At 39.4% G+C, this 20,831-nt stretch overlaps 1 protein-coding gene across 4 annotated transcripts in view; it reads left to right on the top strand.

Annotated features, from left to right (window-relative positions):
* PEX5L (peroxisomal biogenesis factor 5 like) overlaps positions 1-20,831 on the top strand; it is a 281,181-nt gene that overhangs the window by 180,138 nt on the left and 80,212 nt on the right. For all 4 annotated transcript variants that reach the window (XM_020980804.2, XM_020980800.2, XM_078147268.1 and 1 more), the window contains 2 exons: positions 3,906-4,017; positions 15,700-15,894. In XM_020980804.2, coding sequence (XP_020836463.1) covers positions 3,906-4,017; positions 15,700-15,894 — 307 coding nt within the window. The remainder of the gene's footprint in view (positions 1-3,905; positions 4,018-15,699; positions 15,895-20,831) is intronic.

Genomic DNA, 20,831 nt, shown 5'->3' with positions numbered 1-20,831 from the left:
GGAACTGATTGCTGCTCTTCTCCTGAAGATAGAGTTAGTTTAGACCAATTCCTTATATTTATCGTCATAAGCAATGCAAAGAGCTCTTGCTTTGGGAAGCAATGAATGTTTAGTTATTTTTTTCTGCAAAACAGTTTAATTTAGTCTAAATTTACTATTTAAAAAAAGTCTAAAGCCTGCCAAAGTGATGCAAATTATGCTTACCTAATATTCTTACCACATTGAGATGTCCTGAAGTTATGGCCAATGAGGCTGGCCCTCTTTGGTTGTTAACTTGTATTCTTCTTTCAACTAAATTATAGTAACAAATAAAAATGGTTTCCAACAGTCATTGCACGTGATTCTAGACTTGCTCCTGACGTGGATATTCAACTCTTAAAATAACAGCTTGGGTTGAAAATACTGTATTCCTCTTATTAGTGAGTACATGGCAGCCAATGAACGTGGGTTGGATCTGGGCTGTACAACAGAAGTGCTAAAATCAGCCAATTATGGAGCACTAATTTAATATCTACTATGTGCCAGAAATTTTGCTAAGTCCACTGGTCACCAAACATTTATAAAGTGCTTGTTACGTGCCAGGTACTGCACTAGGCATTAGGAATACAAAGAAAGGCCAAAAAATAGTCTCTACCCTCAAGAAGCATACACTCTGATGGAGGAGATAACATGTAAATTATATAGTTACATGAAACAAATATACAGAATATATGTTGTTTGGTCATTTCTGACCCCATTTAGGGTTTTCTTGGCAAAGATACTGAAATGGTTTGCAATTTCCTTCTCTAGCTCATTTTACAGATGAGGCAAATTGAGGCAAACAGAATTAAGTGACTTACACAGGGTCACACAGCTGGTAAGTTTCTGAAGCTAGATTTGAACCCAGGTCTTCCTGACTCCAGGCCTCCTAAGCCATCTAAGCTGCCCCATGGTTATTGATTGTCCTTCCTTCTCAAAGAGGGCCTAGCTGCCCCATATAGAGTATATAGATGAGGTCTTCTGAAAGGTTATCTGACATTGACAATTAAGGAGATTAGGAAAGGTCTTCTGCAGAAGGTGAGATTCAAGCTAAGTCTTAAGGCCAGGTGCTGGGAATACAAAAGCCAAAGCTGGAGATACAAGGGCAAAGGTGAATCAATTCTTGCCTTTAAGAGACTCTCTTTGGTAATTGCTATTCCTTGGACTATCACAAGCACAGCATAGTACCACAATAATAGAGCCCTTCTTCAGCTATTAAAGCTTTCTAGCTCAATAGACTTTAAAGCTTGTACAGGTAGCCATCAACCTTTCATGACATAAAATGTGGCTCCCACCAGGAAGTGAAAAGCATGCCAAGCCCTAGTGATCATGAAGTGGACAATCTCAAAAGAGATAACTCTGTCAGAGTGTATATTCACTTGGAATTGTCAGAGATAGATAGTTGGCAAGTACAGCAAAGATCATTAGGCTTCAAAAGCTTGAGCAACGATCATGGTACGTGTTAGATCCCAGGATCAAAGCTTTAGAACTTGAAGGAATCTTATTAGAGGACGTGGAGACCAGCCTCAACGTTTTACAGATGAGGTTGACTAACTTGTCCAAGGTCACCCAGGTAGCAATGAAAGAGCAAGGATTTGAACCCTCTAACTCCCAGCAACAGTCCTTCCTCTATTCCACACTGCCTCCCAAGGAGCACAGACCATCAGAAACCTAGAGCAGGGAGAGGAACAATTTTGTATTTTCTGGAAAAAAATAATCCAGGACATTTCAATTCTATTTCTGGCTACTAATGGTGACTTTTATATGAGTAAATATAATCATAGCAGACACTCAGAAACTCAGGCTGGCCCACACTCTATTAAATTCAATTAGTATTTTTTCCAAAACATGAGTGTATAGTCCCAAAACATTCAAACTTGTTTCACTGGGAGGCAGAGGCCTAGCAATGAGGACCCTTGCAACGCTAGAACTCAATCCCTTCTTGGTTTGTGGGAACATCCTTAGAATGTTGTCTCCACATTATCAAGGGACCTTCGTACATCAAAGACACACAAAAGCTATTCGAGGAATGAAAAAAAAATGTTCTCAAGTGAGACTTGAACCATAAAATGAAAGAGTATGACTGAAGGTTCTCCCTTAACCAGGACTACCATGATTCCAGTTGTGAGAGATCATCCTCCCTGACCACAGGGCAGATATAACCTGTTTATAACCTGGTAGCTAAGAGAGCTGTCCAAGGCTCAGAGAAGTCAACAAAGATTCACATTCATCACCATCAGATTACAGACTGTGAATCCCAATGACCCACCCTGGCTGCTGACAGAGATTCATCAGAGAGGTAGAGTCTCATGGTACAGATGAATCAAATTAAATGGGCCTCTGATGTGGTCAATACCCCATTCAACCATCTAATAATTCAATCAATTTAAAAAGCACTTATCAAGCACCTACTATGCTAGGTTGTGAAGATACAAAGACAGAAATGAAATAATCCCTGCCCTAACAGAGCTCACATACTCTAAGCATTAAATACTTCCTTCCCTTTTACTTATTTAAAAATATCCCCAATTCATGAAGGAGCCATAGTTATCAGCAGCCATAGTTATCAGCAGCAGTCTCTATTACCATACCTGGGTCATTCTGCCAGAGAAACAACAAAATGTAACTGACTGAAGCAAGGCTGCATCCCTGGTCTTGAGAAACCTCTTTGATTGACTGCTTTAGAAGTTAAAGCAGATATTTCTGACTTAGCTTTCTAAATATATGTGAAATATCTACTTATTTCTTAGTCTGTCATTCTCCCTCCCTCCAATAACAAACCAGAAATACATGAGCCATCTTAAGTCAATGAAAAATAGTAATAATCTAATCTTGCAAAGAAGATAAATTATAGAGGGAGTAGTTGAATCACATAGGAAGATTTCAGTTTCCAAGTGGGTTTCCCAAAGGGTTCCTCTAAGTGACTTCCCATGTAAACATCCATGTTTACTTCTAGATCATTAATCAAAGGTGGCCAGGCAGGAGCCAGGGGAAGAGTTAAATGGAGCAGCTTCAAACTAAGGTGCTCAATTAAATTTAGCAAACATTTATTAAGTGCCTGCTGTATGCCAGGCACTGTGGTAAGCAATGCAGATAGCGACAAAAATACAAGTTGCTGCCCCACTGAGAGCATAGACACAAATTATGTACAAAGTATTAGGAGCCTCCTTCCAGTTATAAACCAATGAGAAACCAACAGCAGGATCTTTGCCATTAGAATAGAAAACAACAGGGAGTATGATGACAAAAGTTTCATTGGCACACCAACTTTTTAGGGAAATGACTATTACCCAGAGCACCTGTACAATTGACACCCTTTTCAACAGCACCCTGATAAAGCGGTGTTTTCATTCAACACAAGATAATACCAAAGGAACTCAGGGTGTTTCTATATTTAACTAAGAGGGAGTATATGCACATGTAAGTACATACGGGTGTGCTGAGAGGTCTCACAAGCACACAGGAACACAATAATACATTATGATTAGGCCATCCAAACTAGAAGACATACACTGTGAAACAGCAGCTTTCCTTCTACTCTTAGTGTGAGTTAGTTTCTTGATTTGCCTGTGAGAAATCAAGGATTGGCTATTAATAATGGAGGCTAAGCAAGAGTCCTGCTGGCATTTTGACAATAAAAAATGATTCAAAGGTCCTTCCAGAGTGGGCGAAAAGCTTAAATGAAAGGCTTTTAAATTAAAGATAACTGCATTGGAGGGGGAGCATGGCAGGGAGAATCTCGATAATGCTGGAAGGCTCATTTTTTGTTTAGTTAATTTTTTTTTTGGTAGGCTTGCTATTCCCATTTTGTTGCAAGGCTGCATCATAATTGGTCTGGTTCTGCTGCGAAATCAAGCTTTCTGATACCTGTATTCATTTGTTCTCAGCTGGTGAATGAGCAGCAAGAAAGCAGACCCCTCCTAAGCCCTTCTATCGATGACTTTCTCTGTGAAACCAAAGCAGAAGCCATTGCCAGGCCAGTAACATCAAATACAGCAGGTAATTCATTTTCTTCATTTCATTAATTAATTTGGGCAGTCATGAAATTCAGATTTTCTTTCCATGGTGCACTTACATATTTGCTTCCGAAAAGGGAGATGATTCTTTCCAACCAAAGCTTTATAATACCATATGTGCTGTTAGATATAAACCAGCACAGCAATTTTCATGGTGCAACAAATTGTAATTTATGTACCCAGACCAGTTTAATGGAAGGAGAAAGAGTCAACATGGTTGAGGAATTTTTTTTTCTCTTCACATGTCCATGTTTATATTTATGTCTGTATCTCATTCTGGGTGAGAAAGCAGTGTGGCATAGATAGAGAACTTGCTGGTCTTGAAGGAAGACCTAGGTTGAAAGACCTTGGGCAAGTCATGGACTTCTTAGTACCCCCAGAAACTCTTTAAGACAATACATTTTGGATGAATTGCCATAAATCAGTGGAGGGAGTTTCCATATCATGAATTCTTATTCTGATGAAATCACAAGATTGGTAGGGTGGGGAAAAGGAGGGATGCACCAGATAGCATTTGAAAGATCTCTTCATAACAAAAAGATTGCTCAGGCCAATATGATAGCCCATTTGTCTCCAGCCATGTTTTATAGGAGAAAAAAGTTCTCATAAAATAAAATAAAGCGGGTAGTTTTTTAAGATAATTGAAATGAGGTTTCATATAATGATGTAAAGCTTATTTAATTTCTTATGCATAAATCTGGTATTTGTCATGTGCATGTGCACACACACGCATACACACACACATTCCACATGCACAAATTTTGACAAGTCCACCAGAAATTAATAAACTTGATTTTAATGTAAGCAATAATTACATCCTTATAACTTTATTACTAATAGATAGATGAATTTTTCTCCTTTCCTTGATAAAGCATGTAAGATAAAAATTCATAAAACTAGAGGGACATTCTTGAGAAAAAATAAGAAAAATGTTTTGAATAAAAACACAAATGCGATTTTGGTTACACACGATATAGAGTTACTAACTGAAAAGGCATATTCATGCATGCATCCCATAAATCATTTCCATGCAGCTTCCTTCAAGCCTAGAGGCTCATGCTTTCTGGCTGACCGTGTGCTTTTATTAAGCTTCTTGGTATGCTGAAAAATCTACTCTGTAAGAGAAAACTCTTGACAACAAATGCCAGAAACCAAAAGCCAAAAAATGTCCCAAGAGAAAATATTACACTAGATGGTCAGACAAAACTCATTTCTAACACCTTCCTTTTCAAAGCAATTTAACGTCTCCTCACTAGTTGTCTCATCTTCTCGGATCAGATTTTTTTTTCTTTTGTTAGAGCAATCAGTGAAGAAGCGAGACAATGTAGCATGGTGCAATCTGACATGGTGGGTAAGGAGCTAGCCTCAGAACCAGGAAGACCTGGTTCAAGGCATGCCCTGACACATACTGGCTGGGCTTCCCTGGGCAAGTCACAACCTCCCAGAGCTCCAAGCAATCCTCTAAGAATTTAAATTGCAGAGAAGGGAGGAATGTGCATTGGTAGGGAGGATTCACTCATCTGGAAGTTCCCTAAATCAATGAAGTCTAGTCCTTAATCTTATTGACTAAGACAAGTGGCAGTGTGTCTGTCCTTGGCCATGATACAAAAAAAGTTTATAGACCATATGGCAGGCTCCGATTCCTTATTTCTGAACTGCACATGAGGTGTGAAAAGAGACCAGAATTGTCTCTTCATCCTTCATATCCATCCTGAGAGCCTCCAAAAGTGATCACACTACCTCTTTAAAAAGCAGACATATGAGATACCTTGCTCTTAAGATGGCATATAACCCAAACGTTCCAGTTCACTTACACTAACCACACACACTTAGCAGAGTTAAGACAAAGGTAGTCTGACTGAGCCTTTGTTCTATGGCATTAAAATTTAAGGGGCGATGAGAGCGTTTACATCGCTTCAGTAGCAGAAAAAGAACCAAGCTCAGGAGGTAGGAGTGGGGAGCGCAATAAGCATTTATTAAACACTACCAGCTAGGCATTGTGCTTGTGCTTTACAAATATTATCACATTTGATCTTAACAACCCTGGAAGTAGGTATTATAATTATCTCCACTTTGACAGTACAGTAAACTGAAATGAAGCGATGTGCCCAGGGTCACACAGCTAATAAGAGACTGAAGCCAAATTTTGACTTGGGCCTTTCTAACTCCAGGCCCAGCATTCTATCCATCGTTCTACCTAGATGGTCCTAGTTAACATAGACAGCCATCAGATATCATGCTTTTTTCCCTGCTGTGGCTATTCCCCCCATGAGGCTCAATCCCCCCTCCCGTGGGGCCTTGTACCCCTTTCTTTCTACCTCAAATGATTTTGTCATTAAAAAAAAATTATTTGAAGATACACTCCATGCTTATTACCCGGGCCCCCTCCCGTGGGGCCTTGTACCCCTTTCTTTCTACCTCAAATGATTTTGTCATTAAAAAAAAATTATTTGAAGATACACTCCATGCTTATTACCCGGGTTTATTTATTAAGCTTGTGCCAACCACCTAAATTGCTTATGACAATTCTCAGTTAAAAAAAAAAATTCATGGCTTCTCTAAGGCCCTGCAGCAGGCAGAAAGTTCTATAGAGGGCAGGTTCTTCCCAAGCCTGGATTGCAGAATCTTCTGCTCCTCCCAGCCCCTGCTGACATTGCAGAGAAGTCCAGAGCTGTAACTCAAAATTTTTAAGCCTGGTAAGAACTAGGGGTGGGAGTGGGAGGGACACCTCCAGGCTAGGTGAGGATTGAGCGGAGAAGGGCTAGGCCAGAGAAGAATTCCCTTGAGGCAGGTACTCCAGGAAATGTAAATGGATTGTCTGGTAGCTTCCCATTTTAACCAATACTTCTTGGAAACTAGATGTTGAAAGGCAGTGTGAATTAATAGATAAAAGAACCCTGTCCTTTTAGAGCCCTGCATTCAAGTCCTGCCTCTCAAACATACTGACTATTTGACCATAGACCAGTCACTTAATTTCTCCATGGCCCAGGACATCCTCTAGGACTTCACAGGGTAAAGGACAGTTGCCAATCTGTTGTGTTAGAGCTTCCCTGCAACAATGAAATAACAAACCTAGACCAAAAAGGAAAAAAAGAAACATATTTGGGTGGTGGGTTTTGTTGGTTTTTGGTGATGGACCATAAGAACCTTTGGTACCTTCAAAATTTAGCACTAATGGCTAAGCTCTAGTCACCCCACCCTAGTTACACCTCTGTCCGAGTTACTCTGGAAGGATACCCTTGGGAAGAGTGAAAAGTTTAATGTAACAACCTGTGAGAAAGGGGTCTTTCTATTTTTCTAGATAATCTCTTCAAAAAAAAATAGACCCAAAAGAGTTTGATAAAACAAAGAAAACATATCATTTCTTGGTCACAATCAAGAATAGAGAGGATATATATGAGGAATACACTTCTCAGGAGTCTATTTAGATGAAGGTGTTTGGGGACTTTTGTCTTTAGTGTTCTCATATTTTCCTCTTGAATACATCTTATTTATGGGCTCTTCACAGTAAAATGCCTCGTGTTTGCAATGTAGAAGGCAAATGTTTTACTTCAGATATAACCTCTCAAGACAGATTAATTTCTCAAGAGTCCAAAAAAAAAAAACCCCAGCCCAACACTGATTAATATAGTTGTGGAGCATAACAACATAAAAATAATATGAGGCACTCGTGAATTACAAGAATAAACCAAAATGGTGGCTCCTTTTCTAATTTCCATTTTTTTAAGAAAAAAATTATTTTCTGCTTGGAAGAAATACTAAGTTTTCATTGTCTTCTACATCATTCCCAGTTCATCTTGTCCCTTTTCTTTATCTCAACAATGAGAGCAAATTGTACATCATCCAGGAGTGAACTAATGTGATCTAACCAAATGAAATTAAAGTCAAGTTTATTATTGGGAAAATACATAGCATTAAAGCTTTCACCCTTCATGTGACTGTAAGATCAAAGCAGAGCTGCCTAAATGGTTCTATTTTATTCTGGTCGTTTTTAATAGCCATGCCTCGGGATACAGGAAATCTCAAGCTAATATTGGGATACCTTGGCAGTGAGGTTCTTTCAGCTCAATAGTTTGAGAACACCCCTACAGACATTCTCAGTACATTATAAGTCCTTGATAAAGCCTCATAGTGTTTTTTTTCCTTCTTTCAAAATGCCAGCTCAAATGCCATCTTCTACATGAGGATTTTCTTGATCCCCTCAATGGCTCATGCCCTCTGTCCCAAACTACCTTGTATTTAACTTTTTGTTGGTGTTGTTGAATCCTTTCAGTCATGTCCAACTCTTCGTGACCTCATTTGGGGTTTTCCTGGCAAAGATACTAGAGTGGTTTGCCATTTCCTTTTCCAGCTCAGTTTAGAGATAAGCTCTCTTGGACATGTGATCACCAGACACACCAGAGGTGGGGATTTCATTTTTAAATGCGACAAAAGACTCTTCTGCATCATCAAGTCACTGAAGTTTTTTGGAAACAAGACTTGAGTCAATTAAGTGTAGCAAGGGGATAGGTAAAGGTTCAAGGTAGAAGGTAGACCTCTGGCAAAAAGGGGACCATGGCACAATGCCCACAAAGTACCATGGATCTTAGTGTCAGTGAGAAGTTTGTCCCACAGCTGGGAACCAAAAAAGGATGAAGCTATAAGTTATGTAGAAAAGAAGAATAAGTAATGAAAATAAATAGTGTCTTGCCTCATAATCAAGTCAGTTTCTTAAAAACACTGCATGCTTGTGTTCTGGATATTCTCATCTAACCAGGCTATGCCATACAGTCTTTGCTTTGTGGACTTGGAGATCTGGAAGGGGTTTCAGAGGAGAACCTTAATGTCCCATTTTCCATCTCTGTGCTGTCTCCCAGGCCTGCAATAAGTATATTTTAGAGGTTTTTATTTTTCTTTTCAATTGGTGGACAAGTGTGAGAGAAAGTGAAAATAATTGCTTAACTGAAAAAAAATTAATGAAAATACTAAAAAAAAATGTTAAAGCACTCATCCACATGACTTAATTTTCATCGACATCAGAAATATTGATTATTCCTTATGAGCTGATTATTGTCCATCAGTCAGAATCTAAGGAGGCCAAAGGCATTCATAGTTCATCTCTAGGATGAGGTCTTGAATTAATTTAATTTTGAAGTATTAATGAGGCCGATTTCCTCCTTTGTAGAGTGCTTTAAGGTTTGCAAAGCACTTTACATGTGCTATCTCATTTAATCCTTACAAAAACCCTGAGAGGTAGGTACTACTATTATCCCCATTTTACAGATGAGAAAACTGAGGATGAAGGATGATAAGTGACTTGCCCAGGGTCACACAGCTAGTAAGATGGCTGAGGCAGGATTTGCTCTCAAGTCTTCTTGACTGCAGGAGCAGCTCTCTATCCATTGCAACCACTGAGCTGCCTCACTGAAACTTCTTATGATCCTCAACTAAATTATAAAAATACAAATTAACAAGCAGTTGTTAAATGTCTACTCTGTGCCAGGCACTGTGCTGGCTCCTTGCGGGTACAAGTGCCCAGAATAAAGCCATCCTTACTTGCTGCAAGCTAACATTCGAACAGGGCTTTAACAAGGACTAACTTGATAGCTAACTATATAGGTGATAATAATAAAGAGAATAAATACAAAGTAGTTAAGTAGAGAGCCAGCCTGGAGGAAGGAAGACTTTTTCTGAGTTCAAATCCAGCCTCGGACACTTACTGTGTGACCCTGGGCAAGTCACTTTACCCTGCTTGCCTCAGTTTCCTCATCGGTAAAATGAGCTGGAGAAGGAATTGGCAAACCACGCCAGTATCTTTGCCAAGAAAACCCTAAATGGGGTCACAAAGATGTAGGCACATCTAAAACAATTAATGAACAAAAATGTACCAGACATTACATTAGATGCTAAGGATGTAAAAAAAAAAAAAGACAAGAACATGGTCCCTGTCCTCAAAGAGCTCACATTGTAATAGGTGAAATAACCATGCAAATACATATGTGTGTGCGTGTGTGTAAGTAACTTGGATATATTTACATATATATCAATATAGATCTAGTGATATATACAGGATATATACACGTAAATGGGAGATGGTCTCAGAGAGAAGGCACTAACAATAGGAGAGGGCAGGGAAGACAGAGAAAAAAAAATGATCTATATAACAAGGTTACTACCTTTGTCCAAAAAATATGAATTCACTTCAGTTCAGTTCAATCCCATTCAATTCAACGGGTGTTTCTTAAACATCTATATTCTAGGCATTGTGCTATACCCAAAAGAAGGAAAAAAACAGTGCCTGCCCTAAGAGAGATTTTATTCTATTGGTGACTATGCTTAAGAAGCTTAAATTCATCCAACCATGCAGACTATTGTTTTAAATATAAATATGTGTGTATATGCGTATATATGTATGTATGTATGTATGTACTATATATATATGCATATGGCATTGGTAAGGAATTTTCCAAGCTTCCTTTCTTTACCAATGTTGCACAGCTACTCTCTATGTCCAAGAAATACAAACACACATTATATTCATTTAAATGTAAATGTAGATTTTGATGCCATGGAGGAATTGAGGCAACATAGGGTAGTGAATAAGGCACAGATCTGAAGTAGGAAGTTCTGAGTTCCAATCCCACCTTAGACACTTGCTTGGTGACCTTGAGTAAGTCACTTAACTCTGTGCCTCACTTTCCTCATCTGTAAAATGAGAGAGTTGGCCTCTGAAGTCCTTTCTGTCTCTAAAACAATCCTATAATCCAAGTCTCAATTATATGCCTAAAGTGAAAAGATGAAGAAAATGCTTTAGGGTTTTCGTCACCATCAGCTAGGTTGTTTCTCCTTCTTTAAAAGAGTGGAAGTGATTTCTATTTTTCTTTGAATTCCAAATGCTTACCATACTTCCAGTACACAGTAAGTGCTTAATATATGCTTGTTGATTGATTAATGATAAATGTAATAAAAGAATTTCAAATCACAATTTTCACGTCCCTGATAGAGAGCAAAGCTAGTCCAGTGAGTACCTTAGAAATCAGATTAAGAAAAACAACAATAGTCTTTGATATACCTATGGAGCATCAGGCTCATATTGTAAGTCCTAACCAAAGGGACCCACCCACGGGAAAGTAGCTTAAGTACCTTTTCTCCTGCCTGGAGAGAGTGAAAGACTGAGTCTAGCCTGCTATGCTTTAGAAATCAGAATCCATCGGGGAGTTGATCTGCTTCAAAGTTCCTGCTTAATCACTGAGCCTTCCCTCCCCCTTCATCAGCTTAGCAACAAACAAGCTCTTTGGACTTTGAGGCTTTGGGTTTCCCATTTGCCTGAAAGAGAACAAAGGGGAAAGGGGGTAAGGACTAGCACCACAGGGAGAGTTCCATGTGTTGGCAAGAGGAAGAAGGGATTTTTTATAAATCCCCTTTTTGGATTGACACAGCTCTTATTTTCTCTCCCTCCTCCCCTTTTTACTGTTTTAACCTGCCTGAATGGTGGGAACTGAGCTATGAAATTAATTTAATATTCCCAAATTATTATTCCATGACATATGTATTTCCTGTGTTCCAGTAGAGTATTTAATATAATTTGCTACTAAGGGATGCCAGGGGTAAGTGATTAATTCCCAGATGTTTTGAAATTAGAAAGAAAAAAAATAACATTTTATATTGCTGTTCTATGGCTTTTGATCTAAAATGAGACACTGTGAGTCTGTGTATACTGTGCGGTTCCTCCCACTTATCAAAGATCTCAAGCAAAGAGACCTCAGATATTATGGAGTTCAATCTCTTCATTTTACAAATGGAGGAAACTGAGGCCCAGGGACATTAAAGAATCCTAGCATCTGAGAGTTATAAGGAACCTCAGTACCATCTAGTCCAATCTGTATATGAAAAGAATTCCCATTATAAATGGTCTGCCCAAGCTCATATAGCTAGTAAGCATCAAAGGTAAGATTTGAATCCAGGCTCTCTGACTCTAAAGCTAGTGGTCTTTCCACTGTACCACAATGTCCCCCTCCTCAGACTTAGAAATCCTACCAGTATGCTGGGTCTCCTCACAATCCCTCTGGAATTTTCACTGATTCTAAATAGTATGAAATGTATATATACATATATGGTGTCACAGTGGATAGAACACTGGCCTTGGAATCAGGAAGACTCATCTTCATGAGTTCAAATCCAGCCTTAGATACTCGCTAGCTGTGTGACCCTAGGCAAGTCACTTGACTCTGTTTGCCTCAGTTTCCTCATCTGTAAAATGAGCTGGAGAAGGAAATGGCAAATCACTCCAGTATCTTTGCCAAGAAAACTCCAAGTGGGGTCAAAGAGAATCAGATACAACTGAAAAACAATTTAACAACAAAATAAATGTATGTATACACATATACGTGTATGTATATATATGCACGTGTATCTATAGGTCATATATACACAAATATATATGTGACACACATACGTGTGTGTATATATATATGCATATATACTGGATAATATTTATATATATGTGTGCATGTGTATGTGTGTGTTTTATATATGCATATAATACTATCCAATCTAATTTTAAAAGCCAATTCTTTTCTTCCTCTCCTCAAGTATTTCTTTATTGTTCATATCTCATGGGGCTTTCACAGTATCTCCTCTAGAAATGTTGTCCCTCAAACAAGATAAATTGGTACTACCCTAACCTATCCTATGCTATGCAATCCTAAACTCTCTATCTCCAGACATTGAACATTTTCACAGGTTGTCCTCTGTTTCTAATGCCCTCCCTCCTCAGTTTCACTTCCAGTTTCCCTGGCTTCCATTACATCTCAGGTAAATTCCTACCTTCCACAAGAAACTTTGCCCAGTCCTCCTTAAGCTTAGTAATTTCCCTCTGAGACTACCTCCAATTTATAGTTTGTATATAGTTGCTTACATGTTTTCTCTCCCATTAGATTGTGAGCTTCTTGAGAGCAGAGGCTGGTTTTTGCCTTTCTTTATATCCTCAGCACTTAGCCCAGTGCCTGGCGCAGAGTAGACTGCCTATCCTTACTGCAAGCCAGTGTCTTCCCTTCTGCAACTTTTGTCCACTGTTCCTAACTAGGCCTCCTAGGAACAAATAGAACATGTCTTAATCCTCCTCCAAGAGACTTGGACATGAGTTTTGTAACCTGCCTGAGCCTTCTTTTCTTCAGGTTAAATATTTCCAATTCCTTCCATCGGTCCTCACACAATTGATCAGTACCCTTACCTTTCTGATCACCCTCCTTTGGACGCTTTAGAGTTTATCCATGCCTTTCCCAAAATGTAGTGACCAACACTAAAGACAATGCAATTAGCTGTGGTAAGAACTGGGCCTGACCAGATTCATTAAAATCCTGGGTTAACATTTATACATGATAGACTTGTTCATACAAAAGGGTACATTTTCAACGTCATGAGTTCAATTTGTTTGGTACTTATAACCTTAGAAGCTTTCTCATTTATATGTACCATTGATCCCAAGGTTAAGGGCAATGTGGATGGGCTGACAAAAATCTAACACCATCAGAAGATAGTATTTCCCCAATCTTCCAGTGTAGTAACCTTATCCAAAGAGAGAGAGAGAGACAGAGAGAGAGAGAGAGACAGAGAGAGAGAGAGACAGAGAGAGAGAGAGAGAGACAGACAGACAGACAGCAGACAGACAGACTAGGCTAGACAGCCAAAACCCATTCTTGATATTTCAATACTAGCTCTTTGGAATCACTGCTTCCCTTTCTAAGTGCTCACAAACCATCCCTTTAATAGGAAAGTCTAGTATTTTGATGAGAATCAACAGCCAGCTCACTTATCTTTAGTTTGAAGACACCCTAAAAACTAAGATGCTGTATGTCCTTCCTGAGTCCTGTGGCACCTTCCCTGTTAGATTTTTCAAAAATCTAAAATTATCTTGGGTCGAGAAAACTATTCAGAAATTTTACCAAAAGGAAAATAGTCAAACATTTATTAGCACTAGAAAATACAAATAGCTTCCTAATAATTAGAGTTGTACAGAAATGGCATGGGCTGCCTGATGCAGTAATTCAATTCAATTTTTAAAATCATATTTTAAACTACTCTGTGCAAACCATTGTTCAGAATGCTGAGTGACCTTCAAAGACTGTAGGAGTGTGGTCCTAGAGCTGGAAGGGGCCTCAGAATCTGTCAAGTCCAAACCCCTCTATTCAAATAAGGATCTTACAATTATGTCTCTGTCCTCAAGGGGCTTACAATCTAATAATAAGCTCCATGTGACTAGAAGGGTGTAATTAGTAGATGGAAGGTGACTCTCAGGAAAACTCAAATAGAATCATAGATCTAAGATTGGAGAGGCCCTCTAAAGCCATCTGACCCAAGTCCTTCATTTTTTTAGATGATGAAATTCAGCATCGGATTGCTAAGTGAAATATTTGTTCACGGTCACACAGGTAGTAAGTAACAAAGCAGAGGATTTGAACCCAGAACCTCCTGACACCAATTTTGGAGATCTTTCCACTATATGAAACTGCCTGCTAGTTGTAGAGAAAGTCCTTGTATTGAGTAGAAAATGAGACTATGACCTCAAAGCCCTGTTCCAACTTTTAACTGGATTCTATGATGTTAAATGACTTATATGCAAGCTCAGTAATGTGTTGTGTATTATTTCTTAGGTGAAGAGTGGAAGGGGAAATTTTTCTTAGATAATTAAATTCTGTGGGACTCCTATAACTAAATCTTTACTATATCCCTTTGAGAGCATAACCCTTAGTGAGAGATAAGAAAACTGCATCCGAAAATAGTTCTCTGTAAAAGAACAGAGTGTGGTGATGATAAGGGTGAAAAGTATCTATAACTCAGGTTGGAGTTTATTACTTTTTCATTTCTTTTGCAGCTTCAGAAACGGTAAGGTCACATCTGGCTTTGTGTTTTAATTGTTTTCTGTCATATCAAACACTAGAGTATTTCTCAAATGACTCCTCTACATGAATCCTAAATTATTTGAGGGGAGGGAGTGTTGGGGGGATTCTTTTGGACTGGACCTATGATTTCATCAGTGTGAGGAACTTCAAGTATAAAAACTCCCTTCACCATTATAGACCAGCCACTGCTCTCCAGCTTCATCTTAAAGAGTTACCAGGGCACTGAGAGGTAGGCACATTGCTCAGTCACACAACTAATAGGTGTCAGAGACAAGAACTGGGTCCAGGTCTTCCTAAGTCAAAAGTAGACACTCTGTTCACTTCACTTGTATTTGGTATCTATCTGGTTAGAGAGATTCCATCCTTATGAATTTATATTAAATCATTAAATGTAAGGTCTTTTAATTTTGTGGGTTCTAACACATATTATAGATTCAAAATCAATAATGCTTAGCCAACAGAAGCCTTTGTGAAAAAGAAAATACTGCAGTGGTTTTAATAACAGTAAGTGGGACTTAGTAGCAGTAAGTATGGTCTAATAACAATAAATTGGTTTAACTTAACATCTAATCTCTCTGACAGTATTATGAACAGGTTTAGATCTCTTGGACCTGAGTGACACAAACCCAAAATAAAACAAAAATCAATAGTGCTTAGCCAACAGAAGCCTTTGTGAAAAAGAAAATACTGTGGCAGTTTTAATAGCAGTAAGTGGGACTTAGTAGCAGTAAGTATGGTCTAATAACAATAAACTGGTTTGACTTAACATCTAATGTCTCTGACAGTATTATCAACAGGTTTAGATCTCTTGGACCTGAGTGACCCTGTGTCACAAACCCAAAACAAAACAAAGAAACTAGAGGCTACGCCAAAAGCTTCAAGCCACAAGAAGAAGGCTGATGGTTCTGACCTTATCAGCACCGATGCCGAGCAGAGAGGCCAGCCTCTGAGAATCCCAGAGACATCATCGTTAGATTTAGGTAAGGTTAATCACATTCATATGCTACAGAGGCAGCTGGGCTGTAGCTATGGATTTGGCTGCCACCATATTCAGCCGTGCTGCTAAACAGACCATGTTTGCTTCACTTGATTCGCACGGCCCCCAGAGCAGTGCACCCTGCAGATGGGCCCTCCTAGTCAGTGCTAAGGAGGATAACAGCTCCCCAGCCATATGTGCCTCACATGGCTTAACATTGCATGAGTGCCAATGCAACAAGGGAAAAGCTACATAAATAATATAAAAACATGAGCCAAGGTAGGCAGAGTGAGCCAGCTGTGTATGACTGAGCTGATTTCACTCATCCTTTATGACATAGGTTGAGAGACAGATATGTTAGTGACTGGCAACCTCATATATAGATTCAAAGAACCACCTGAGTGCAGGTTGAGTTATAAATGAAGACCCCATGGGCAGTACCAGTCACTGGCAATTAGAGTCCTTGAAGGTCTGTATGCTCAGTATCTCACTTGAACCTCACTACTAACCTGGAAGGCAGGTATTACAGGTGCTATTACCTCCACTGGGCAGATGAGAAGCTAGAAGCTCAGCTCAGAGAATCGGGAGCCCAAAGGGACCTCTGATGTCATCTAGTCCAACCTGCTCATTTTACAGGTGAGGAGACCAAGACTAAGAGAAGTTAAGGTCATGTAGGTTAAGTATATGGCAGCAGCACTGGGATTTGAATCCAGTCCTCTTTCTACCCTACGACTCATTTCATAGGCTTATAGACTTAAAGCTAGAAGGGACCTAAGAGATCATCCAATCTAAAACTCTCATTTTACAGATGGAGAAACTGAGACCAACAGTGTTTAAGGTCGCACAGGTTAAGCATATGGCAGAGCTGGGATTTGAATCCAGTCCTCTTTCTACCGTACGACTCACTTCGTAAGCTCATAGATTTAAAGCTAGAAGGGACCTGAGAGATCATCCAGTCTAAAACTCTCATTTTACAGATGGAGAAACTGAGACCAAGAGAGGTTAAGGTCACATAGATTACATATATGACAGCTATACGATTTTAATCCAGGTCTTTAAATTTCAAATCCAGTGCTTTTTCCTCCACATGACTCTTATTTCATAGGCTCATCATTTTAAAGCTGGAAGGGACTTTCAGATCATCCAATCTAGAGCCCTTATTTTGCAGATTAGGAAACCAAGGTTCCAATCATCGTATCATAGATTTTGATCTAGAAGAGACCTCAGAAGTCATCTACTCCCACCCTCTCCCTTCACAGGTGAGAAAAGTGTGAGCCACACAAGAAGTAAGAGGCAGGATTTGAACCCAGATCTTTTGACTCCAAATGCACCATTCTAATATATTGAACCCAGATCTTTTGACTTCAGAGAATCATCACAACATCGACTGAGTGCTGGAAGGGACGTTAATGGTCATCTAATCCCTCCTGCCCAGTAAACTATAAACTCTTGGAGAGCAGACACATTTTCTTTCTGTCTTTGTATACCCAGTGCCCAGCACAAATCCTGGCACAGGATAGGCACTTAATAAAAGGTCTCAATTCATTGATTTGTGTCCGCATTGCCTAGTACAATGTTTGGCAAATAGTGGCCATTTAATAAATGCCAGATGAATGAATCAACAAACCATTTTACACATGGGGAGACTGAGGCTTAGAGAAAGGGAAGTGGCTTGCCTATGGCCACAATGCTAGGAAATATAAGGAATGGAATCCTACCCCAGAATTCTCCTCAAGAGCAGTCACATCTGCTGCCAACCATTGCCCTTTCTGTCTTCCTCCTTTCTCTAAAGCAGTAGCATTAATGGCTTTTGGCTTCCATTGGCCATGGCAGGCTCCATATCCCTCAAGTTCTGTGCTGCAACAGGGGAATTCTGAAGTTGGTTGTAAGGAGTGTGTAAAGGTTTTTTGCCTTCATATTCCCCAGTTCAAAAATTTACTATAAAAAGAAAGGGAAGAAAAACACAAAAGTCACTCACTGAAATAGAGGGATTGTCTTTATTAGTAAGGGAGAAAGGAGAGATGGGAAACAGCATTAATAAATGTTCTGTGGGTGGTGACAAGGAATGAAAAAGGCAATGTTGCATAGTAGGTAGAGCCCTGGCCTTGACATCAGGAAGAGCTTAGTTCAAGACCTGCCTCTAACACTTACTAGTTGTGTGGCCCTGGGCAATTCACTCAACCTCTCTTGAGTCTCAGTTTCTGCAACTGTAAAATGGGCATAATAATAATCAGTCAACAAGCACTTACTATGTGCCAAGTCACTGTGCTAAGAAAGGGGAAACAATCTCTCCCTTCAAAAAGCTTACATTCTAATAGCACCTTCCTTGTAGGGTACTACTGAAATCACTACTGTCCCTACAGTATTTTACAAACCTTAAAGCTCGTATATGTATATCTATGATATATGTTATCAGATATTATTAGCAGGTCAAGTGTTGTACTGGACCATGGTAGGGGGAGGGGGAACAGGAAGCAGAACACTGTTGCTTTGGAATAAGGAAATATACACAGAGACAGAGAGACATTGGAAAAATGGGGAGAATCTCACCAGCCTCTCCTCACTCCCTCCTCCCCACCTCCTTGTCCTCAGATATATACTTTGGCCAAGAATTTACCTGCCATCAAAAACCTGGAGTCACAGAAAACCAAAGGGTTATGAAATTGTCTCTTGGCTTCTTTCAAATTCAAGACTGTGTTCAGAGTAAAGTCTACAGTAAGGTTTTATTTACCTGTGTTCTTCCCTGGGGAACACAGTGCTGAATCGACTAAATGCAAAGTGTTGGAACTTTCCAAAAGTATTAAGCCAGATATGTACCAAAGTTCTCCTGGCCGGAAGAATGAAGCCAGGACAAAAGCTTCTAGGTTTGACTGAAAGGTGACTGCCTTCACTCCCTATCTCTTCTATCAATCCCCCTTCTTTGGAAGACCAGCTTATAGACATAACTACTTCATTACCTCCACCCCATCACTGTCTCCTGTCTTGGTACATTCTAAATGAACCAAAAGCACCTAGCAGAACCCTTGGACTTCTTAAAAAATATCCCATGACGTTCTCTCCATTATAAAATGTTAAGAGGTAGAGAGAACCTGAGAAACCATCAAATCTAGCAGTTTAATGTAGTGGAAGAAATACTGATTCTGGAGTCGATGGTCTTGGGTTCAAATATTGCCTCTGATGACTACTCTTTATGTGACCTTGGGGTAACTTGCCTCAACCTCGCTGGGACTCAGTTTCCTCATATGTAAAAGAAGAAGATTAGAGTAACTGGCTACAGAGGACCTTCCAGTTCTAAATCTATGACAATTTGGAAAATTCTACCCACATCCAGAGAGGGAATTGATGGAGTCTGAATGCAGATAGGCATACTACTTTCACTTTTTTTCATTTTTTTTCCTCTTTCTTCTGTTTCTTCTTTAACAACATGACTATTATGGAAATATATTTTACATACATAACCTAAATTAAATCACTTACCCTCTTAAGGAGGAGGGAGAGGAAGGAAAGGAAGGAGAGAATTTGGAATTCAAAGTTCTATTTTAAAATGAACATTAAAATTGTCTTTATGTGTAATTGGATAAAACAAAATGCTATTTAAAAATAAAACAGTAAAAAATAATATTAAAAAATCTATGATCATTGTGCTTTACAGATAAGGAAATAGCAACCCAGAGAGGAGGGTCAATTTGTCCAAATTCACTCAACTTCTTAGTAGCGTAGTTAGGACTAGAAGCCAAGGCAACGTGCTAAAACCTTTCTTTATCCTAAAGAATTAGGCCACAGATAAATTTTCTAAGTGTTCTTAGCCTTCTTAGTTGCCTCTCTCTTTTCGGTCTCTCTCATGCTTTTGCAAATCCCTTCATCCTTGGAAGTAGCAAAGTGACAGGTCTTAATTCCCCTTACATCAATTTATCAGACAAAATTTCCTCTAATAGATGGACTGGCCACCAAAGACAACCCAAGGATCTATTTATTCCTTATTGCAGTCAGGAAGCCAGCAGCTGGGGGAGGAAATCCTAAGAATTTCAAATTGCTTTTTGGCCTCATAACAATGTTCCTGGAAAACAATTCACCTCCTTGATTACAATCATGACACTAATATAATTTCTTAGTTGTAATTAAACAAGAAAGCAATGAAGACACAGTTATATAGAAGATAGTACTACAAATAAACCTCTAGAAGTAATCAAAATACATCTTTCAGTGGTGCTCCCCAAAGAGATACACCATTCTTCTTCAAAGGAAGTTCTTAACCTGGGGTCTATGAACCCCCAAGGGACCCATGAAGAGATTTCAGGGGTCTATGAACTTGAATCAGGAAAACAATTTCATCTTTGTTTTCACTAACCTTCAACTGAAATTCAGCATGCCCTTCCATCATGAACACAAGCAACAATCCACAATAGTATTGGGCTTCACCAAACTGCCAAATAGATCCATGATGTGTACACATAAGAAGATTAAGAACCCCTGTCTATTTCTTTCCATTTCTCTGAATGACAGACTCTTCGAGTTGGACAGTATCTCAGCAGCCATTCAGGGATGGGAAACCCACAGCCTCAAGACCACATGTGCCCTTCTAGGTCTTTGGGTGTGGCCTTTTGACTGGGTCCAAGTTTTACAGAACAAATCCTTTTATGAAGGTGCTTTGTTCTGTGAAGTTTGGATTCAATCAAAGGGCCACACTTGAGGACTCTAGAGGGTGACATGTGGCCTCGAGGCCTTGGGTTTCCCACCCCTGTACCCCATGCCCCCAAAAAAGTTCCCTACAACAACCCCAGCATGCACTCATCCAGTTTCTTCTTGAAGATCTCCAGCAAAGGGATACCCTTTACCTCCACCTTATTGTATTTGGGGATGGTTCTAGCTTTTAGGACAGTTGTCCTTAGATCAAGCCCACAACTGCCATGCTACAATTTCCATGGTTTGCTCCTAGGTCTG

This window comes from Phascolarctos cinereus, unplaced genomic scaffold (assembly GCF_003287225.1).
Source record: "Phascolarctos cinereus isolate Bilbo 61053 unplaced genomic scaffold, phaCin_HiC Scaffold_7;HRSCAF=346, whole genome shotgun sequence".
Lineage (NCBI taxonomy): Eukaryota > Metazoa > Chordata > Mammalia > Diprotodontia > Phascolarctidae > Phascolarctos > Phascolarctos cinereus.
The sequence above is the reverse complement of the archived record's forward strand: the minus strand, read 5'-3'. Positions and strand labels throughout refer to the sequence as shown.